The 21,136-nt window shown below is 38.8% G+C and overlaps 1 protein-coding gene across 4 annotated transcripts in view; it reads left to right on the forward strand.

Moving 5' to 3' along the window:
- Positions 1-15,413, forward strand: part of Xrcc4 (X-ray repair cross complementing 4) — a 239,567-nt gene extending 224,154 nt beyond the window's left edge. For all 4 annotated transcript variants that reach the window (XM_028854139.2, XM_028854141.2, XM_028854142.2 and 1 more), the window contains exon 8: positions 14,846-15,413. In XM_028854139.2, coding sequence (XP_028709972.1) covers positions 14,846-14,951 — 106 coding nt within the window. In that variant the 3' untranslated portion in view covers positions 14,952-15,413. The remainder of the gene's footprint in view (positions 1-14,845) is intronic.
- Positions 15,414-21,136: the final 5,723 nt, after the last annotated feature.

The following is a 21,136-nucleotide window of genomic DNA, read 5'->3' on the forward strand; positions in this document are numbered from 1 at the left end:
GGAGAGCTCACCCAGGGTAGTGACAATAAGGGAAAGTTGGTGGCCTGACCAACCCACTGTGACCCAGGCCCAGAACCCGGGCTATGAGTTGACCTGCCTCAACATCCACCTCATCTATGAACTGGTGAAAGGGACAGACCTACAGATCCAAAGCTGCAGGATCCCCATGACCCATGACAACCACAGAAAATCCAAGGGGAGCCCCAGTGAGAGCCCATTATCAAGAGTGCAGCGGAAGCCAGACCAATGACTGTAGCAATGAACACTTGCAAGTGAAGATGAGTGGACTAAAGGGCCCACTGTGTGCCTCAGTGGGCCACACCACAGCTTCCAGGATGGGATTCTTCTCCCTTTTGTGTTGCTCTTTGTTTTGTTTGTTGTTTTGGCTTGGTTTTTTGTTTTTGTTAATTTGGCTTTGTTTTGTTTGGCTTTTGGTTTTCCTTTCCAATTTTGTTTTGTTTTGAGGGGGAGGTTACAAGGGCAGAGGGCAGATGCAGTGGGTGGGAAGGGTGATGGGTGGAATCAGAATGCATGATGTGAAATCCACAAAGAATCAACAAAAGTTTAAAAAACAAAACAAAACAAAAAAGTTTTCTTACTGTCAAATGTTAGTAAAGAATTGGACAATTGGAACCTTTTTTTTTTTTTCTGTTTTGAAACAGGATTTCTCTGTGTAGTTTTGGTGCCTGTCCTGGATCTCACTCTGTAGACCAGGCTGGCTTCGAGATCTGCCTGGCCCAAGTGCTGGGATTAAAGGCATGCGCCACCACTATCTAGCAACAACTAGAACATTTATGCAGCAATAATGATGGTGGAAATTAACTAATTATAACAATTTGACATAATTTTGTAAAAATAACAAAAAATTAAACATTAACATGTACTATGACCCAAAGATTCATGCCATAAAAAGAAGAATCCTGATATATGTGTTTCAAAGTATACCTAAAATTCTAATAGCAGTGTTGGTGTAACAAATGTAATAAAAGTAAATTATATAAATCCATGCTACAATATTAGGAAACATCACAGCTAAGTGAGATGAGCCCTTTTTATTTACTAATGTTGAATGAAATAACAAGTCACAGAACATTAGCCATAATGTAATTCTGTTTTTATGATGGTAAAAAGGAAAACAGCCTTTACACAAAAGATTTAGGAATGAATTTAGACATAAGAAACTTTCCATTTTTAAAGTACAGGAATGTTTAACACAAACAAGCATGGATAAGTTTGCACCTCTGTGTTCTCTGAGTATGCAAGAAAACATATGGATGTAGCTCCAGTGCTCACCTGGATTCTCAATTTAAATGGAAACATTTTAGCAGTTTGATGTATTATTCCTTTGCATGTCATATGTGTCCTGTGTCAAATATTGCACAAAATAATTTTAAATATTAGAAATGATTGAAGAGTGACTAGCGTTTTCTCTTTCTTAATTAAAATCAATTTAATTTCATCTTTAGTTTGTTTTTAATTTAACAAAATGAATCTTTTATGTTTAAAAGTTTCATGGTTATATCCCTTGTAAGTAGTATTGTGTTTCATAAGGACATTTTCATACAGTTATATACTGTACATTGAGAATGTCCACTATCATATCTACTCTGTTCTCTCATTAGTTCTCTCTCTCTCTCTCTCTCTCTCTCTCTCTCTCTCTCTCTCTCTCTCTCTCTCTCTCTTTCTCTCTCTCTCTCTCTTGACTTGTTGAGAATTCTGTACAATGTTTTTTAATCATATGCCACCCTCCAACCCTTCCCAGATCCATCCCCTTTCAATATACAATGATATCCCACCAACTTTCTGGCCTTTTGTTTTAACCCTTCAACAACAATTTGTGCTATGCAAAGTGTAGTAGTACTTTCTCATCAGTACCACCAGCCCAGAAATAATGATACGGAGACTCTTAGATTAGGCTGGTTCCTAACTAGTTCTAATAACTTAAATTAATCCATTTTTTTTAATCTATGTTCTTCCATGTGAGTCATTCCTCATCTCTGTACTGCCCATCCTATGCCCTCCACATCTGGCTGGTGACTCCATTTTTCTTCTCTCTCTGCCTGGAAGTCTGCCTGTTCTCTCCTGCCTAGCTATTGACCATTCAGCTCTTTATTAAACCAATCACAGTGACACATGTTTACACAGACTAAAGAAATATTCCACAGCATTTCCCCCATTTTGTCTAAATGGCAAGGAAAGGTTTTAACTCTAACACAGTAAAACTTTCTATAATAAAAAAAAATTTATCAGATAACAATTGCATTCACAGTGTATTTTGATGTGCTGCTTTTCTTTGTTTTAAATATTCTCTTTGAAACACAAAATTGAATTCTTAAAAGACTTTTCCACTAAATAGATAATTTTATTTATCACATGGTACTCTTAACACATAAAGGAAGCAAATTGCTATATAAATAGGCAAAGAGGTTTATTAAACACAGACCAGTAGTTCTTAATGCTCTAAGGGCTGATACTATAAAGGGTGAGTGTTTCCTAGCAAGATTTAGCAAACATGTGTTTGTTTATTTTCAGTAACTCAGCATATATATGTTTATTTATTTATTTATTTATTTATTTATTTATTTATTTATTACGGATAAATTACGTTATATATATATATATATATATATATATATATATATATATAGTTAACATTTCAACTATATACAGAAGTAAAATACCTGTAATAGTCAGTACCATGCTGATAATCTGAGATATTAAAAAATAATTTTTTGCCTTAACTCTCATTAATTATGTAGGTGAGAGTTTTGTGAGCACTAACTGTTTTCATTGTGTTCAAAATAAGGTAATATACTTTATCGGTATAACATTTACTAATGAGATGGCAACACGTGCCTACCTCAAAGATACTTTATTGAAACATAAAAACATAATCACGTACCTTGTCACAAATAGAACAAAGCAAAACAGCACAAGCAGAGTTGCTGTTTGAACATCTCTAAGTAGCAACTTTAAAATTTTCTATGACTTCTTGGTGAATTGTACCATATGGCTTTGTCATAAGTCGACCTGTTGCTAATAAAGTAGGACTGATGTGTAATTAGGTTTTCAGTGATTCATCTGTGAAACACGCTGGATTATTTTACATGGACGCATCTGGTACACATGTGTACAGTGGTTGTTCTGTAGTGATTGACAACGGTATTCTTCTCATAAAGCCCTAGATGCACAGATGTGAACTCTTGATTTCTTAGAGAGACAAAATGTTGCATTCATAAAGCTTGTACCTTAGTGATTGTTGAATGTAAAATTTATTCTTATACATGCATTCGCACACAACACAAAATTTGCACTGTTCCTGAAATTTAATGTAAACATTTCATGAAATGTTTTTCTATCGCTGAGCAGACTCAGTGAAAGCACCTTGATCTTTTGGTATTCATTCATAGCATGACATCTGTTTTGGATTGTAAGCTCAAAGAAGGCAGTGACCATGTCAGTTTTATATTATGCAGACAACATCCAGTAATGCATAATTCTCCTTTGAATGTTTGCTAAGTATTTGTCAGTCAAGATGGAGATGTTAATGACTTTTAAAAATAGCATTTATAATCTGGCTGTAAGCACCTTTTGCATTAAAGGGGCATTAGCAATATAAATGGTCCTGGTTTGAATTTCATACATTATAGTTAGCAAGATAACACATAGCCATGTTGTTTTCAGTAAAAATGAGTTTACAATATGTAAAAATAGTTATATAGTGTACATTGTACATTGTACATGTACTAAGGTACATAAAGGATGTAACATTTTTAGCTGACATTTCCTAGGTAGAATTTGAACCTATAATAACAGGACGGAACATTGAAGCCAAGAGGAAAATAGAGAAGGAAGCAATGGTTAAGATCATGAGGGAGCAGAAGGGCCTAGAGTCAACCTCTGCCTTGGCCACTTTTCAAGTTGTGAGGCCTTGGTGAATCACTATTGTGTCTATGGTTTTATTTTCATCTGGATAATAGAGACTGTAAGAACATGAGGTTATTGGTTATGTAAGGAGCTTGGCATAAGATTGCTAAATACTTTACATTGAGTTTTCATAATATTTTAAGTACTGCATGAAACAATACAACCAAACCAGCCAAACAAAAAGAAATTTGTGGGAGGAAGCTTCCGGCTGTACATAAGCATCTGAATCATCTTCTCATTTACACAGACAAAGGTCGAAAATGATTTCTGTTGTGAGCGTTATTTCAGTTATACGTGTTCTCTGAGTGATGTCAAGCTATTATCGTACATTTTTTAGCTTAAATATCTCTATGATAAATACAAAGAATAGGTTACATTTATTTTTTAGCTCATCTATTCATCTCTCTATTAAGCTCAAAAGCCTGTTGTAGATACTAAGCTATGGAAGAAAACTTGTCTTATTTCAAAGTTAATAATAACCATTTATTTCATGTGTAAGAAAGAAAATTTGCCCCTGTACAAGTGTAAATAGATAACAACAACAAAAAAAAAACCCCACCTATGACTGGTAAGATGGCCTACTTTATGTTTTCCAGGAAAAAATAAGTAAAAGTTACCTGGGGATCTGGATCTGTAGGCTATGTAGTATAATGCCCAAAGTCCTGGGTTTGATCCCCATCACCGCAAAACCAAGTATGGTGGTACACATCTATAAAGAGGTGGAGGTAGGGGGGCAGAAGCTCAAAGTCATCCTGCAGTACCTAGTGAGTTCAAGGCAGCATAGGTCTAATCAGACCCTGTCCCAGAAATAAAATTTTAAAAATGAATAAAGCTCTCGCTCTGGAGTGATGTTTATAGGATCTACAGAACATGGTTCTGACTCTGAATTAGGAGACATGGTGGGGAAAGAACAGGAGTCTTCAAAGAGAAACTGAAAGGTTGTTTTATTCAGCCTCTGTTTTAGTAATGTGTGGCATTTGACTAAGTACTATCTCCACTCCCCAGGATTTATTATTTCTTTCCAGGTTGTAGTATCAACTTCTTTACAGCTTTGTGCAACTCACATTGTTCTATGGTGATCATATCAAAATAGAACTGTGTTAAAAAAATAATAATAAAATTTCCAGGCTTTAAAAAATTATCTCAGCCGGGCGGTGGTAGTGCACGCCTTTAATCCCAGCACTCGGGAGGCAGAGCCAGGCGGATCTCTGTGAGTTCGAGGCCAGCCTGGGCTACCAAGTGAGCTCCAGGAAAGGCGCAAAGCTACACAGAGAAACCCTGTCTCGAAAAACCAAAAAAAAAAAAATTATCTCCGAAACCCTGTCATGATAGAATTCTCATCCAGTGACTGGTGGAAGCAGATGCAGAGAGCCACGGCCAAGCCCCAGGTGGAGCTCCAGGAGTCCAATCAGTGAGAGAGAGGAGGGATTATATGAGACCATGATTGGGAAAAGCACAGTGACAAATAGTCAAACTAGTGGAAACACATGAACTGTGAACCAGTTGCTGAGGAGCCCCCATGGAACTGGATCAGGCCCTCTGGATAAGTGAGACAGTTGATTAGCTTGAACTCCTTAGGAGGTCCCCAGACAGTGGGACCAGGACCTGTCCTTGGTGTATGAGCTGACTTTTTGGAACCTAGGGCCTAAGCTGAGACACTTTGCTCAGCCTTGGTGCAGGGAGGAGGGGACCGGACCTGCCTCAGCTGAATCTACCAGGCTGAGCTGAATCCCCAGGAGAGACCTTGCCTTGGAGGAGGTGGGAATGGGGGGTGGATTGGTGGGGCAGGCTGGGGGATGGGAGGAGGAAGGACAGGGGAATTCATGGCTGATACGTAAGATTAAATTAATTATAAAATAAAAATATAAAAAAAAAACTGCCAGGAGAGTGCACCATAATGGAACATGTAATGATTTCTTTTAATAAATTTTGGAAATGAGATCTTAAAGAAATTTATCTATGGTATTTTCATGAGCTGTACTTCTTCTGTAGCATTCTAGGAGTAAGAACTTTTAGAAATACAGAGTTGCCTGGTTACAAATGTATCCAGAAGAAAAATATTTTTAATCTGTGACAGATCTGTATCACCCACGTAGTTTATAGATAGAAAAGGGGGCAGTTATCTAAATGTTGAAAGTTAATTTCTAATGCTAGACCACCTTCTAAAAACTCGTGCTGTAGTATTGAGTGAAAACATCTTAAATCAGCATAGACAATGTGATAATGTATTTTAAAACAGTGTATGTACAGGGAAAAGACTGGACAGACTGTGCACCAACTGTAAGCGATGATAACTTCTGGGTAACAGAATTACCAGAAGTTTTATCCCATTCTGTTTTTTTTTTTTTTTTTTGTAATACAATCAGTATGTAATACTTTTGTAATGTAAAATCAATAAAGGTCATATAAGGAAAAAAAAAAAAAAGAAATACAGAGTTGCATTCAACTTTTCTAGTTCTAGATAGACTTTTGTATCAAGGGATAGCATGATGCCTGAGACTTAAAAAATGCTGAAGTATGGAATGTATGAAGAACATGTTCTGATGGTTTGGGTTGATTATTCAGTTCTTGTGATTACTACTTTCTAATAACTTGTGTGTATCATAGACCAAGAAGTCTTTGTATGTGTTATTTATATCATTTTTGAAAAATATATCTTGAGTTTAAAACAAACCTTAAAAAGCATTTCTTGAGTTGAAAGTTTTCTACCTATAAAAAACCACTTACAGAATGAATTCGTGCTTCCTGCTGTAGAAAGATTCCTGCTATTACAGTGGTTCTTTAAGGTGTTTCTTGTAGTTAGTTACAATTGTCCAGCCATAGAGAAGTATTCAAGGTATAATGGGAAATATCAAACCTAAACATCCTTTTTCTTTTGTAGTGACAAACAAACCTCTATTATGAAAAAACAAAAAGTGTACTTCAGATGGTCCCTTAAAGGAATTAAGATTTTTTTCTGTAGAATAATAGTTGGGGAAGAATTTGAAGTTACATACATATTTGAAGGTAATTATGATCAGACTAAAGAACCCAGATGATAGTTCCCATGGGTGGTTATAACTTCTTCAGTTTTGGTGGAGTAAATATGCTTGTGAATTTCCTAATTCCAGGCAAGTGTTATATTTTCTTGCTTGAATATTTTAATTTTTGCTGGTTGATTCTCTTTCTTGATTGATTATTGAGAAAAAGAGCTGGTAATCCCCCCTTGAGAAGAACCAGATTTATGCAGCAGATTTTATTTCATCCTTGACTTGTTTTTCAGTAGCCAACTAGAAGACATTTATGTTTACTGACACTCCAAAAAGATTAACAGTAATAATGAACAATAACTTAATGAGTCATATAAAAAGAAAATTCAGGGTTATAGGTTCTTCAGTTGATTGGTTTCTGAGGATGTGTGTGCCTAAGAATTTTCCAGCATTTCCTATTGAGACCACAACCACGAAGATTGAAAGACCATTCATTTAACACAACTTGCCTCTTTCAAACATGCCAATAAAATGGGCTGAAAGTACTAATGTGAACTTTAAGCATATAAATGTATAAACTCCAGAACTACTTAGAAAAGTCATTGTGTGAGCTCCTAATTTAAAGTTAAAAAAAATCTGGCTAGCCTGTGTCAATGATTCTGGTTCCATTAATCTCTAGTGAAGACCCAACATGTATCTTGTATGATGTTTTGGGTCGTCTTACATGAATCTGTCAGATGCCTTTCCAAATCATCTCCCAACCAGTCCAAGGGCTTCTTTAGCTCTGAGCTTTACATAGCATGTTCTTATGCCTCCTGCTCTAATCAGTTTTCCTGAAAAGTATTTATCTTGGTCAGTTGGAGCAACAATTGAGCCCTAACAAAATGAATGATGGAATGATGGAATGATGGCAGAATAATACTCCAAAAATGACCACATTTGTAATCCCTGGACACTGAGAATGTATTTGACCACATGGAAGCAAAAATTTGAGTTTTCAAGTGAACTGAGGTTGTAAATAAGCTGGCTTTCTAATAACACAAATGTAATATTAGGTTATCCAGGTGGGTCCAGTGTAATCACTATGTGGTCGAGTCAGGAGGGGAAAGTGAGAGAAAATAAAAAAATCAGCAGCATAAACGTGATGGTTATGTGAGGATGTTACAGCTACCCACATTGAAAGTGGGAGAGTTCAAGGATATGAAAAGTGTAGGAAGCAGTCTTCTCCACCAGTGCCTCCAAAGGAGAGCACCAGCCAGCCAACACCTTAATTTTTAACTCAGGCTTCTAACTACAGGATGATAGAGTGTCGTAAGGCGCCACATTATGTGAGTTGTAGCACCAGTCGTAGGCATTACAGCAGCTTCTTCTATACTGTGGGAAGCCATCCTTGGTCCTACGGTCTTGAGAAATCACTACCCTCTATGGCTCAGAAGACCGTTCTCCACTGCTCCAGCACTAGACTTGCCTAACCCTGGAGTTCATTTTCTATATTTCCATTTCCTTTCATTAGACTACTAAATTCTGGAGTCCAAGTCAATAGATTGTATCCTCAGGGGGCAAGTGAATGTTGACTGTTCAGAGAACACTGATCTCCTGGAATGTTGATGGTTGAGAGATGGTGAGAAAAGAGCATCCAGTGCCAGAGTCATTTGGAAACACTGGTAAACAAGCTTCCTTTTTTTCTTAAAACACTTTTTAAAATACAGTGTGTGTGTGTGTGTGTGTGTGTGTGTGTGTGTGTGTGTGTGTGTGTGTACGTACGTACATACTGGCAGTTAAGGAGACTATCTAGTATAAGTTATCACAGTTTCCCAATCAAACATATACCATCTCTGTCCATAGCACTTCCAAGACTGTTCTAGACACACAGGCACATATGTTCGTGCACTTCTGTACACATTTCTATAAATACATATATATGATCTAGTTTTCTGCATATACTATTCTGTACTTAGCACTCACTTTACTTAAAAATGTTATTGTGGGAGGATTTCTATGCTTTCTGTTGTGGACTGTTCCCATGAAACAGTAGAGGAGTTAGTGAAGGAAAATAGTCTCCTAACATTTACACCAAAGGTCTCCTTCCCTTCCCGAGAACACCTCACAGGACAACTTTAAGACATGCCATGTTCACATTCATGCCGCCCTCCTGAGAACAGGAGCATCCCCTGGAGGAAACACACAAATTCATAGTCTCCATTAGTAAGTGTGGCATAGGTCCTGTTGACTTTGGAGTGAGGAAAGCCTCGGCTAACACCCTGACTTTGCTTCCTGACTGCTTACTACCGCGTTCACTGTTGTATGCTGGGTGGATCCTGTGACTTTATTGAGTCTTCTCCTCCATACTGTCTACCTCATTTGTTTAGTCATTTGTCGTTGTTAATTCTTGCAATCACTGGAACATTTGTGTGCCAAATACAGTGCCAGGTAAAATAAAGCAGAGCCCTCCCAAGAAGGTTCCATGAGTAGTGTACCAAGCAGCAATAGCAAACATCACCTGTGCCAATTCAACCCAGTAAATACACAGAGTGGAGCTGAAGATACTCAAAACTGGTTTTTAAAGCTTGTGTGAACTAGTCTACCGATTATGTGGCTTGTTGCCACAATAATTCATTTATCCAAATACATTTAGCAAGTGTTCAATTTATTGTGATGAAATTTCTATCTGAGTGCTTCCCTTCTTACAGATTGTGGATCTGTTTATCTAATGGCTGTTTTCTTTTTTTTTTTTTTTTCATTTTTCTTTTTTACAAAATTTTCTACTCACTCTACATAATACCCACAGATCCCAACTCCTCCCTCTTCCGACCCCCCAGCCCTCCCTCCCAGGCCACCCCACATCCCCTAAATCAAGGTCTCCCATGGGGAATCAACAGAGACTGGCACACCGAGCCTAGGCAAGTCCAAGCCCCAATGATTGGTTTTAAAACTGAACTTGGAGGATAACTTTGTGGAGTCGACCTTTATGATGGGTTCTAGGGATCAAACCCGGGACATCATTCTTCTGTGGCAACAATTTTTACATGCTGAGCCATCTCATTCATCCATAATCTTCTTTTCAAATCTATTCTAGATACTTTTACAGGACATTTTTAGAATTATCCTTTTACAATGTCTATAAATCATTAAATGCATTATAGGACTAAATATGACTACTTTTTGTTTTTCTTCTTTTCTTGTTTTATTCATGTAACATATTCCAAAGGGCATTTCTGTGTTCTTCTTGCTCATGTTTGAACAGCGGGTTCATGTGTATTAGAAGTTAGCTGTGAATTTAATTGAAACTAATGAATGCAGTTGCTCTTGCTTGCCACTTGGGCTGCCAGGAGAGTCTGCTTCTTTTCTTTCACTTTCTCAGGCCAATGAAATGATGTCTAGACTTGTGAATTCCAGACTGTATGAGTCTCTGCTTTTACTGGGTCCTGGTGGCTTCAGTCCGTTAGTTTGTTTAGGAGAAGCCTTGGTTTTTATAAGGTCAGATAGAAATCGGTCAGCTACTCTTCCTGTCCTAACACTCAATATATCTCTAAGTACTAATTTCTAATTTAAAAATAAACTAGTGACATTGGTGGCATCTAATCTTTAAGTTCATTATTTAATATTTTATTTGAATGGTAGTCATGTCGTTGAGTGTGGGAGTTCGTAAGTTTCCGGTAAAATGCATGATAGGAACTCTGTTCAAAGTCAGTATGATTGTGGTCTGCTTGCTTCATCTCGGTAGGGCCTTATCTTTTGATTCAGTTTTGTTGTTGTTGTCTTGTGGGTTTCTTTTTTTCCCCCTTTGGGTTTTGTGGGATTTTTCTTAGTCTTTCTCATGAAAACTTGACACATCCAAAGTCAAACCATTGGATAGTTGGCTTCTTTTTTCGAGGGGGGGGAGTGGGGAGCTTTTAGAGATCAGCTTTTGATTTGTGAGCTACAAGCTAGCCCAGGCTCACGTCAAACATGAAATCCTACTGCCTCAACTTCCCATGTACTAGGAATACTGACATACCCCAGCAATTCTTGGCCACATCGACTTTTTCAAGATGCATTTTCTGTATTTGTGTGTATGCTGTGTGTGTGCTTACAGGCAGATGCTCATGTGCCACCACTCAAGCCCCAGGGCAAAGAGAGAGTAAAGCCAAGTTTAACTGCGTAGACTGTTTTTAGCATCAGCAGAACAGTGGCTTCCTGCTGTCCTGCTGAGGTGCCTGGGTGATGATGGTTCTGCACTTCAATGTGGGAGGGCTGCGATCTGGGAGTTTAATACTTCTTCCTTCCTGAGAAAACACTGCCTGTCCTTCCATGATAAATCTTAAGCTTTACAGTGTCCTTCCAGATTATTCTTCTCAGCACCAGATAATTAATAATGAGTGAAATAATTTACCTAAAGTGGGAGCTTCAACAGTCAACCTTACAGTGAGAGCCAGACCTGGGCAAGCTGCAGCAGCTCGAGCTGTTAGTCCTGTCTCGAGTCCTGGCTCTGTCTCCTTTTGCTCACTTCTCTGTCTGTCTCCTCAGTGTTAATCTCCACTGTCCATATCGATGCATTTTCTCTTTGATGGCCCTCCTCTGGGTATCTCTTCCCCTTCCCCTTTGCTGTAGTGACCAGTGATGAGGCCCTGACAGTCATGTCTGCCCTCCCCTGAAGAGGCCTGAGCTCTGTTCCCGTGTAATCACTCCCCTCCCACACCCCCCCACCAAGGAGATAGATAACCTGCTGCTGTTTCAGATCCCTTCACTTCCAAACCAAGCTCTCGAAGCTGGCACTGAATCTCCTCTTCTTCTCTATGAACATCCCCACCACAGCCAAAGCCACAAGGTCTGAGAAAATTGACCCAGAAATGACATCTCGTGGAAGAGCAGATACAGAAGAGCACCCACAGGTGCACAGATAAATACAGTATACACACACGTGTGTGCACACAACACATTCACACATATGCCACTGTTCAAAGATCAGTATTGCTTAGTTTTGTGATTTTGACTTTTAGGTAGAGCCATGCGGTACTGTGCATTCTTTTGTGCCTTGATCAACATTTCATTGAGATTTGTGCATGTGTGTAGCTGTATAGTATTCTATTATGTGAAAATTCAGAAATAGGTATGCCATTTTCCTATTGAAAGACATTTGTTTAGTTTTTCACTATTAAAAAGGACCTCTATGATTATATATATGTATGTGTGCATGTACATATTTCCTGAGTGTCTACCTAGTGGTGAATTCCTGAGCCACAGGTAGAAACATTTTCTTATCTTTGGCAGATATTGACAAGTTTTCTGTAGTAATTTCAGATGTTAAATATCTTACCAACAATATTTTATCTACTTATTTGACATCCCCTGGAAGACTTGATATTATTACACATTTATTTTTGTTAACCTGCCATTGAACCTCTACCTGAATCCTAAATATATTGTAAAGATGTAAAATAGGAAAATTTTGTTTTAGTTTTTCTGTCTTGTGTAACTTACAGAACATCTCTGAAATAGTTGTCGCTTGTGAAAATTTACGTTTTCTTTGTGTGGACGGAATTCTGAACTTTCTCTGTTGACTCACTGTGGATGTGAGGACTGAGAATTGCACACTCCTGTCCGTCGCCATTCTTGCTGCACCTATCAGGGCTCAGGACTAACAAGGCTGAAGTCGGTCCCTTAAGCACCAGGCTCTAGACAGACAGCAGGTGTAAGTGTAGGACTGGGAATCTCTTTCTGTCTGTCCCTTCAGGGTAATCCTTTCATCCTCTGCTGATATTTCAAAACAGAATTGATAGACTTTTGTTTTCTAGGGGTACGGTGTCTAGACAGTGAACAAAATTGCAGAGGCCTTTCCAAGTCTGACTTACAATTGACATAACTCAGTCCTCTATTTTACCCAAGAGAGTTAAAGCAACTAAGACATCTCAGACTGGGGAAAAAAATGTGTGTGTGCATTTGTATGTGTGTGTACTTGTGTGAAAACATGTATGTGTGTGTAAACGTGTGTGTGAGATGATGAACTGCTATGTATATAGTATCCTTTTTTTTCCCTCTTATGAAGTACATTTTTAGATACTTAGTTACATGCTATGATAGTTACATCTGCATTTCCCATTAATTCCCAAGGGTTGTACTTGTCATTTTGACACTGTATTAATACCTAGCACCTTGACCCAATCAGGTTATCTACCCTTGGCTTACTTGGGGTAAAAACGACACATCCCAGGTTGAGGGTAGCGAGTCATGATTAATTCTGCATAGTCAAGAGACCAAGTAGGACTGGATGGTAAATTCATTTTTAATAATCTGTGCAACTAATTGTAGGTACAAGGATTTTAAAGTAATCATACATAGCTGATATTTCTGGATTTTAGTTGGTTACTCCTTTATTCTGCTACTACCAGATCTTAATACTTTATTCAGTATTTAGCACTGATAATTAACAGTTTATGCATGTCTTGTGGGAATATACAAGCATTTTCCTTTGCATCACCTAATTTAATCTTCCCATCACTATTAGGTATATGTTAACCTCAGTTTTACAGGAAAGAGAGCTGAAGTCCCATTGGATGAATTGGCTTGCCTAAAGCCACACCGCTGGTTCACACCCATGGGTTCCAACTTCAGCCTTGTACTCTTTCAGCTATAGTAAGTTAGCCATGGCTTTGAAGCTGGAAATATGGAGATATCTATTTAATGGATTGATTTGATCTAATCACATCTATCCCTGAAGCCATCTCTAGTTAATATTGAGTAATGCTTCCTTGGGCTGAGCTCTGTGATCCTCCAGCCCAGTCTGCTGGGCCACAGTGGTCATGAAGTGAACAAGGCTGTTGTCTGGGTTTCACAAACTGCGTTTACGTATAGACATCAAATCCAGCGAAGTCTAAATAGAATTTGGTTTACTATGCAATTATATGTAGACCCAATAAATGAGGTTGGACCAGCACATTTTACCCCATCTACTGTGGATATGGAGTCATTATTAATTACACACAAGTAATCAATTGATCAGCTGACTATTAGAGGAAACTCATGTGATCAGAGAGTACAGTTACTGAGGGACAACGTGGATATTAATGGGTAAAACAAATACAGAGACCCATGGCCAGACAATAGGCAAAGAGTGAGAGAACTGGGAAGGCTCCACCCTAACAAGATGACTCCATCAAATCCCTCCCCTCAGGGCTCAGCCCTGCAGAAGAGGAGATGGAGAGACTGTGAGAGCCACGGGGGATGGAAGACCCCAAGGAAACAAGGCCCTCTAGATCAGCCTGATGGAAGCACAGATGAACTCAGAGACTGGAGCAGCGTGCTCAGGTCTGCATGGGTCTGCACCAGCTGGGGTCCTAGAGCTGAACTGAGAAGGGGACGCATGCCCACCCCTGACCCAGAAACCATGTCTAACTGAAAGCTACTTGCAAATGAAAATTTATTTTTCACCATGGAGTCTCAGTGGGTATACAAACTACTCTTGAGGGTCGGCTGCATGCACTGCAGTAGACAGCCAAGAGAAAACGGGAAGTTCAAGTTATTTTTGTTGTTGCTTAATTTTATCTGTTTTTGTTTTGTTGAACTTTATTTTTCTCGCCTTTTATCCTACAGGTCCTTTGTGTGTATATATATAATGGCTTCCAGTTTAGTGTTTTTATGAGATTCCTGAGTGTGAAAATGAGTGGGTCTCTGTTTCTTGTGCCTTCTCTTGGGCTCTTTTCCTTGTGTTTGTCTGTTTTGCCCTAACCCGGTGTGTTAGTTTTCATTGTATCTTATTATATTTATTATTATCCTTCAGAAGCCTGTTTGGTTTCTGATGAGAGACAGAAAAACAGTATATCTGGATGAGAAAGGAGTTGGGGAGAAACTGGGAGGGGTAGAGGGAGAGGAAACTAATTAGAATAGATTATGTGCAATTTAAAAAATAAAATAAAAATTAGAAATTAAAAAAAAAACTAAACATAACTATCCTGGTTTTCTTTTTACTCTAGGCTTGCCTCTTCACTGCCTCAAACCTTGAAAGAGGAGCACGCTTCTGCTGAAAACATGTCTTTAGAAACCCTGAGAAACAGCAGCCCAGAAGATATCTTTGATTAGATACAAATCCTAGAACCTGACTTTGGTGTTCATTAAAGTACCTTCTTTATCCAGTTCTTGCAAATGAAAAGAGAGGCTTTCAACTTAGCAGCAATGGTTACTACGTTGCAGCTTCATCATACACACACAGTGGATTCCACAAGTGCATGACAGTCTGATTGGATGACAGAGGGACACTTTTCTCTACCATTCGTGTTGCCTATTAAATCTGAGTTTTGTTCCCAAGGGCACATTTATCATATTCCTTCACGTATTATTGTAACTCTCTAATGATTCTTGGAAGATTTGGGGAATAGGGCAAAAAAAATCTTTAAATGATTCTTTTTGAATTGCACTTTAAACAACATGTTTGAAAAGTTTAACTTATGAGGTGACACATATAAAATATATCTTTAAGTTGTGTGTAAACAATCTGGAAATCTGATAGTTAATAAAAGTTTGTGTTCTTAAAGAAACTATTAACTGCACGTTTTCCTTATTGTAGTAAATTGTCTTTCTGAAGTACTGACTAGTGGACATCTCATGTCCCAGTGATGGCCCACACCCATGTGCACATGGGCAGCACCAGTTGGCCTTAGCGGATTATTTTTTAAAAAGACATGAAGTTGGGGAGGGAACATATTGAAGAGTTGTGGAAGGACTTGGAGGGGAGAAATAGGGAACAAATTTATCACATTTTACTCAAGAATAAAGAAAGTAATATAAGTGCTTACATATGTAAATATAACCATTTGGGGACCAAAACAAAATAAACAACAAAAAAATAACCTTTTTTCAGCACTTCTTGAAGGCAAAGACCATGGCATATCTGTCATCAGTCAAACTGGGTACATTTCTTCCTACTCTTCACCAACCTGCTTCCTAACAGCATTTTGTCGTCATTTCTTTCCAGCTGAGCATCCGGTCTCTCCTGTCAAAGTTACACTGCACAGCATGTTGTCAAATCAGTACGGGTCCACTCTGTGTCTGTCACCTGCACTGTTGATAAAGCCCATCACTTCTGCTCTCTGCTCTTGGCTTTTGGAACAGCATATATTCTGGGCAGCTCTCCTTTTTTCTGCCACCTACTATTTAGGCTTCTCGGCTGATTCTTCTCTGCGCAGTAGCTAAAAGCTTTATTACTCTAGGTTTAGTCTTCAACACTCTGCTCTTCACTATCTATATCACTACTTTAAGTTTCTTATGATTTTAAATATTACCTATATATTTTTACCTCTAAAGTTAATAGGCAAAGTTATAAAGAGACTTACGTGTGTGTATGTGTATATATACATATATAAATATATATATACATATATTTTTTGTTTATTTTATTTTGGTCTCCAAAATGGATGGTTACATTACATACATAAGCACTCACATTTCTTCATTTATTCTTGAATTTCATACATGTGTGCAATGAAATGTGTGTGTGTGTGTGTGTGTAGAGAGAGAGAGAGATTTTCCTACATTTTGCCACATATGGCTTATGCCTATAACCCCATGACTCAGGAGGCTAAAGGTGGAGAATTTGCCATTGTTTCAAGACCAGCCTGGATTACCTACTGAGTTCCAAGCTAGCTGGGCTACAGAAAAATATGTTTAAAAGAAATTTTACCACATTTTAATTTTTTGATGACTTACATAAGAAAAGTCTATATATTTATAAATTATCAATTATAAATATAATTCTAAAATACAAACCTATGTAGTCACCCAGGAATGTTACTATACTGGTGAGTCTTCAATAACCTTAGATATATATGTACTTTAGATCTTTCCAAGGTACTTTTAAAAGTCAAATGGTATGCAGCTAATTAAAAGTACTCAACCAGTATGCATAGAGTAAAAGAGAGTAATCTTAGTGACAATAACATCCATAAAGTTCATCAGATTTTGAAAGTTTTGTTCAAATATGAGCCAAGGATAGTCTGGATAGTATTGTATCTTTGTAAACAATGGATATGTTCATCCATTGCTCTGTCACATTGACTGAGTTGGTTACAACAGGGTGCATACAGCCTATAACCACAGGTTATTCATGCCTTGTGGAGACATGAAAGGCAGGGCATTCTGTTTCATGCACACTGTAGACAGCTCTCCAAGGTGGTCAGATCCTGCCATGCTAAGTCGTGTTTATGCTCATGATTTCCACTGTCTCTGCTTTAAAATGAAGTGTTCTGAAGACCACTGACTGACTTGTAAGGCACAGAACTAAGTTGGAATACATCATGACTCTTTGAATGTTAGTATCCTCATTCTAAGACAAGTGGATTTCAGTTCTAGAGGGTGCTTCAGCATAAAATTTATAAGTTGGGGGTTGACATCAGATATGGTTCAGGATTCATTAGGGAAAGAAGAAAAAGTGTCTTTATTATATGGTTTTAAAAGGTCAGAGATCTACTTTCAAAAAGATTTGCTTCATGACCTATAATTCAAATTTATAAAATACAGGACTTGGTGTCTTTGAGCTAAACAACTCTTTATTGGGTGTTCAGTTCAACAAATGTTTACCAAAGAAAGGTTATACACAAAGTACAGAACTGGGCCATCTGGAGAAATTTTACAAACAGTTGCTGAACACTTGTGCTAGATTTTGTTCTTGGCATGGGATGTGATACTGAGCAACACAGGTAAGCACTCTGATGCCATAGAGCTCACACTGTAGTAAATGAAGCCTGGAACCCTCAAAACAGGACCATATATTGAGAAGCTGAAACTACTCTGCAATTAAATATGAATCCATGGGGCTCTTTTAGGATATTAAGAATAAGAAAAGAAAAGAAAAAGAAAACTGCTGGTCAATGAGACCTTTGCTAGACATGGCCCAGAAAAATCAACCTTCATCATTTCACATCTCTCTCATCCCTATACTCAGTATCATTGATAGGGTCCGTCACAAATATCTGTCATCTGCATTCAAAGTAAGCCCCCTCAATTTACCTCTGAGTTAATAATCCCCGAAAACACATAGTCACATTTCTGCCTCATCTTAACGATATTGTAAGGGGAAAGGATGACACCCATGAGACCTTCCCTACACGTTTATGGCTGTTGTCTGGATTTAAGTTTCTCACCAGGGTTCTGACAATTTCTAGCAAATGCTTTTCAGATGAGATTTCACTGTAGATGTTCTCTGTGTTAACCTAAACTGATTTTCTCTGTATTCTAATTGTAAAGGGTGCTTTGAAATGATTGTTCACTTTCTTTCTGACCAGTAACTCTCTTATCTCCTTGGTATACAATACTATCCAGACTATGCTTGGCACATATTTTCCCTGCCCCTTTACCCTTTTCATTTATCCATGATTTCTAATTTTCCTCACCCATGTTTGAGTGAAATTCGACATGAATTTTATTGCTTGCCTATTGATTTTTTTTCTTCCCATCCTTTAAGGATTTCATCTGATATTCACATCCCACAATCTCACAGAGAATAGACTTTCACACAAAGGTCTCATTGCCACTAAAGACTCTTGATTCTGTGGGAGAGAGACATCCCTATCTCCATATTGATAGGGGATTATTTTTCCTGAAAAGCAGCAGAGATTTTGGTGGTCAAAGTTCCAGTTGAAGGAATATGGATGAGTCTTGAACCATTTGCTTTGTTTATAGAGACTTTGCAACTTAATGTTGATCTTGAATATACTTAGCCAGTAAAACCTGGGTAGATCAAACAATGATGGGGGGACCTGCTTATACAAGACCCTCCGGTAAACTCTTTGCCTCTGAGCTGTGCTTTTTGCCCAAAGCTGTGATTGAGATGAGAGCTTTATTAAGGTAGTATTCTTAGGGATAAAATCCAGACATCAAGGAAGTGTGACATGGGGTAAAGCAGGAAGGAGAAGGCACTGCAGAGATGTCCTATCAAGGTGGCTACCACGTGGGCATTATGTGTCCCCACAAGGATCTTGGAAGAAACCCTTTAGGTGTTTTTTCAGAACTATGCATGGGGGAGTGCAAAAAGAAACAATTATTTATTCGTTGCTTTTTTCTGTTATTGGTGGCCTGGATGCCTTGATCCCTCATATTTCAATTCTTGCTGATGACCCATGTGGCAACTACGGAGAAGCCCTAGGGTCAAAAGCAGAATGCACCTACTGAAGGACGTCAAATCTTAACCACAATTGATAGTGACTTTGATGATTTTGAGCCACAGCTCAATGGCTAACCAATATGGTACACATTGTTTTATGCCATCTCGTGCTGCCTCGTTTCACAACCTTCGTCAAGCTGATAAGACTGGGAGGTCAAGGAATAAATGACCTGGCTGAGTAGGGTTCATGACTTGTCTGAATGGATTTTCTGGAGAAGTCAATCCATAAGTTATGGGGAAACTAAAGGGGAAAAAACCCAGTTAGGACTCTAAGGACTAATGACGAAGGAAAGCAATGCCTGTCGTGCCCGACACCTGTGCTTTTCAGAGCTCGTTCTAACGTGAGTATTCTGCTAAACACTAATGCTTCCCTTTCTGTAGGTTTCTTAGTTGAATGCCTCTTTAAAGGGAGGGGGAATTAAACTAGCTAGGAAATGTAATTCATTTTCCAAAGATTTCAAGTAACAATTCCCCAGGAAGTTGCTGTCCCCCATGTCTGGCCTCTGCTGACTGGCAGAGCCCAGTCCACTTCATTGAGACTTTCTGGAAAGCTGTTCTGTGAAGCCACTGCAGACAGGCTGGGCTATAGGACTATAGTCCAATATCCTACTGTCAAAGAGGAGTGACCACTTGCTATGTGGTGTGTGTGTATAAGTGTGAGCTTGTGCGTGCTACAGCTCACATGGAGAGGTCATAGGACAATTCGGGGCAGGCGGTTCTCTCCTCCCACCAGGGGTTCTAGAGAACGAACTCAGGTTGTTAGGTTTCATGTCAAGCATTCTTACCCTCCAAGTGAGCTATCTTACCAGCCTGGTCAAAGGTCATTCATTTTGATAAGATCTTCCTATTCTGCCAGAGTTATGATAGAAGAAAGAGAAGACAGTACCAAAAATAGTGTTTTCTTCACAAATTCTATATAAAACATTGCTACTTTTCCCTTTGTGTGTGTGTGTGTGTGTGTGTGTGTGTGTGTGTGTGTGTGTGTGTGTGTTGGGGGTGTTGCATGAATGCAGGTCCCTGTAGAGGCCACAAGAAAGCATTGGAGCTGGAATTAGAGGTGGTTTGGAGCCACCTGATGTGAGCGCTGAGAACTCTTAACCACTGAGCCATCTCTCCAGCCCCTAAATATTGCCATTTCTGATGTTCCTTTCTCCATTACAAACCTAGAATATTATTATACTCTCATTTCTGTGAGAGAAACTTCAGGGAGAAGAGATTGGAGACCAAGGAAATGCAAGGAGGTAAGTGAAGTTTTTGAACTTCCTTCCAAGTTTGCCTGAGCAGCAGTCTGTGCTCTTTCAGGCACAGAGGAATGTATGTACCATGACCAGTACTCTGTAGTCAGAAGGAATCATGGGTTGAGGTGGTAGGAGAGTCTACCAACTAAGAATCTTGAATTTGTTACTAAGAGTAAAGCTATTAATGTGAATGGAAGGCTCTAGAAGATTCTCAAGGGAAGTAGGGGGGTGACTTGATTGGATCTGTTCTCTGAATGAAAATTTGAAAGGTCATGTGAGGGCAGGCACAACCATATACACTCAAAGGGTTCGGTTTTCCTGTAGGCTGTGCGATTCCTACATGCTGTTTCTAGCTTGTGTGGGACATCATCAAACTGTGCTTCATACCCAGGAACATTCACAGATGGAACAATCTGACAGAGGAACTCTTCACCCATCCCTATTAAGAGGCTCTCTGTCTGGAGCTTGGGTCACACCTTCAGGGATGATGTTAGCAGTGTTTTTAGGCTCTGATAGATTAATTTCCTTTTTTAACTGTTCCCAATCCTGCATTGACTCTTCGTTTCCTACAAAAGGCTACTTGTGTGCACCTTTGAAATGATTGCTGCTGTTGTTATTATTAATTCACTTCCCTAGGAACCTCTTTCTGGAGGGAGGCAGAGGCGGAACTGTGATCTTGGAAGCAATAATCATTTGCTTCTTAAGGCAGCTCGTGCAAGGGTAGCAACTCAGTGTCTATGACAGCATCATTGTCGTCTGCAGAAGAACAGTGGAGGAGTCAGCTCCACACACTGCTGTCATTCAAGGGATGCTCAATGATAAAAAGGATTGCGAAGAAGGCCCTTAAAGCCTGGCAGGAAATATTATGAGCT

This window comes from Peromyscus leucopus, chromosome 11, assembly GCF_004664715.2.
Source record: "Peromyscus leucopus breed LL Stock chromosome 11, UCI_PerLeu_2.1, whole genome shotgun sequence".
Lineage (NCBI taxonomy): Eukaryota > Metazoa > Chordata > Mammalia > Rodentia > Cricetidae > Peromyscus > Peromyscus leucopus.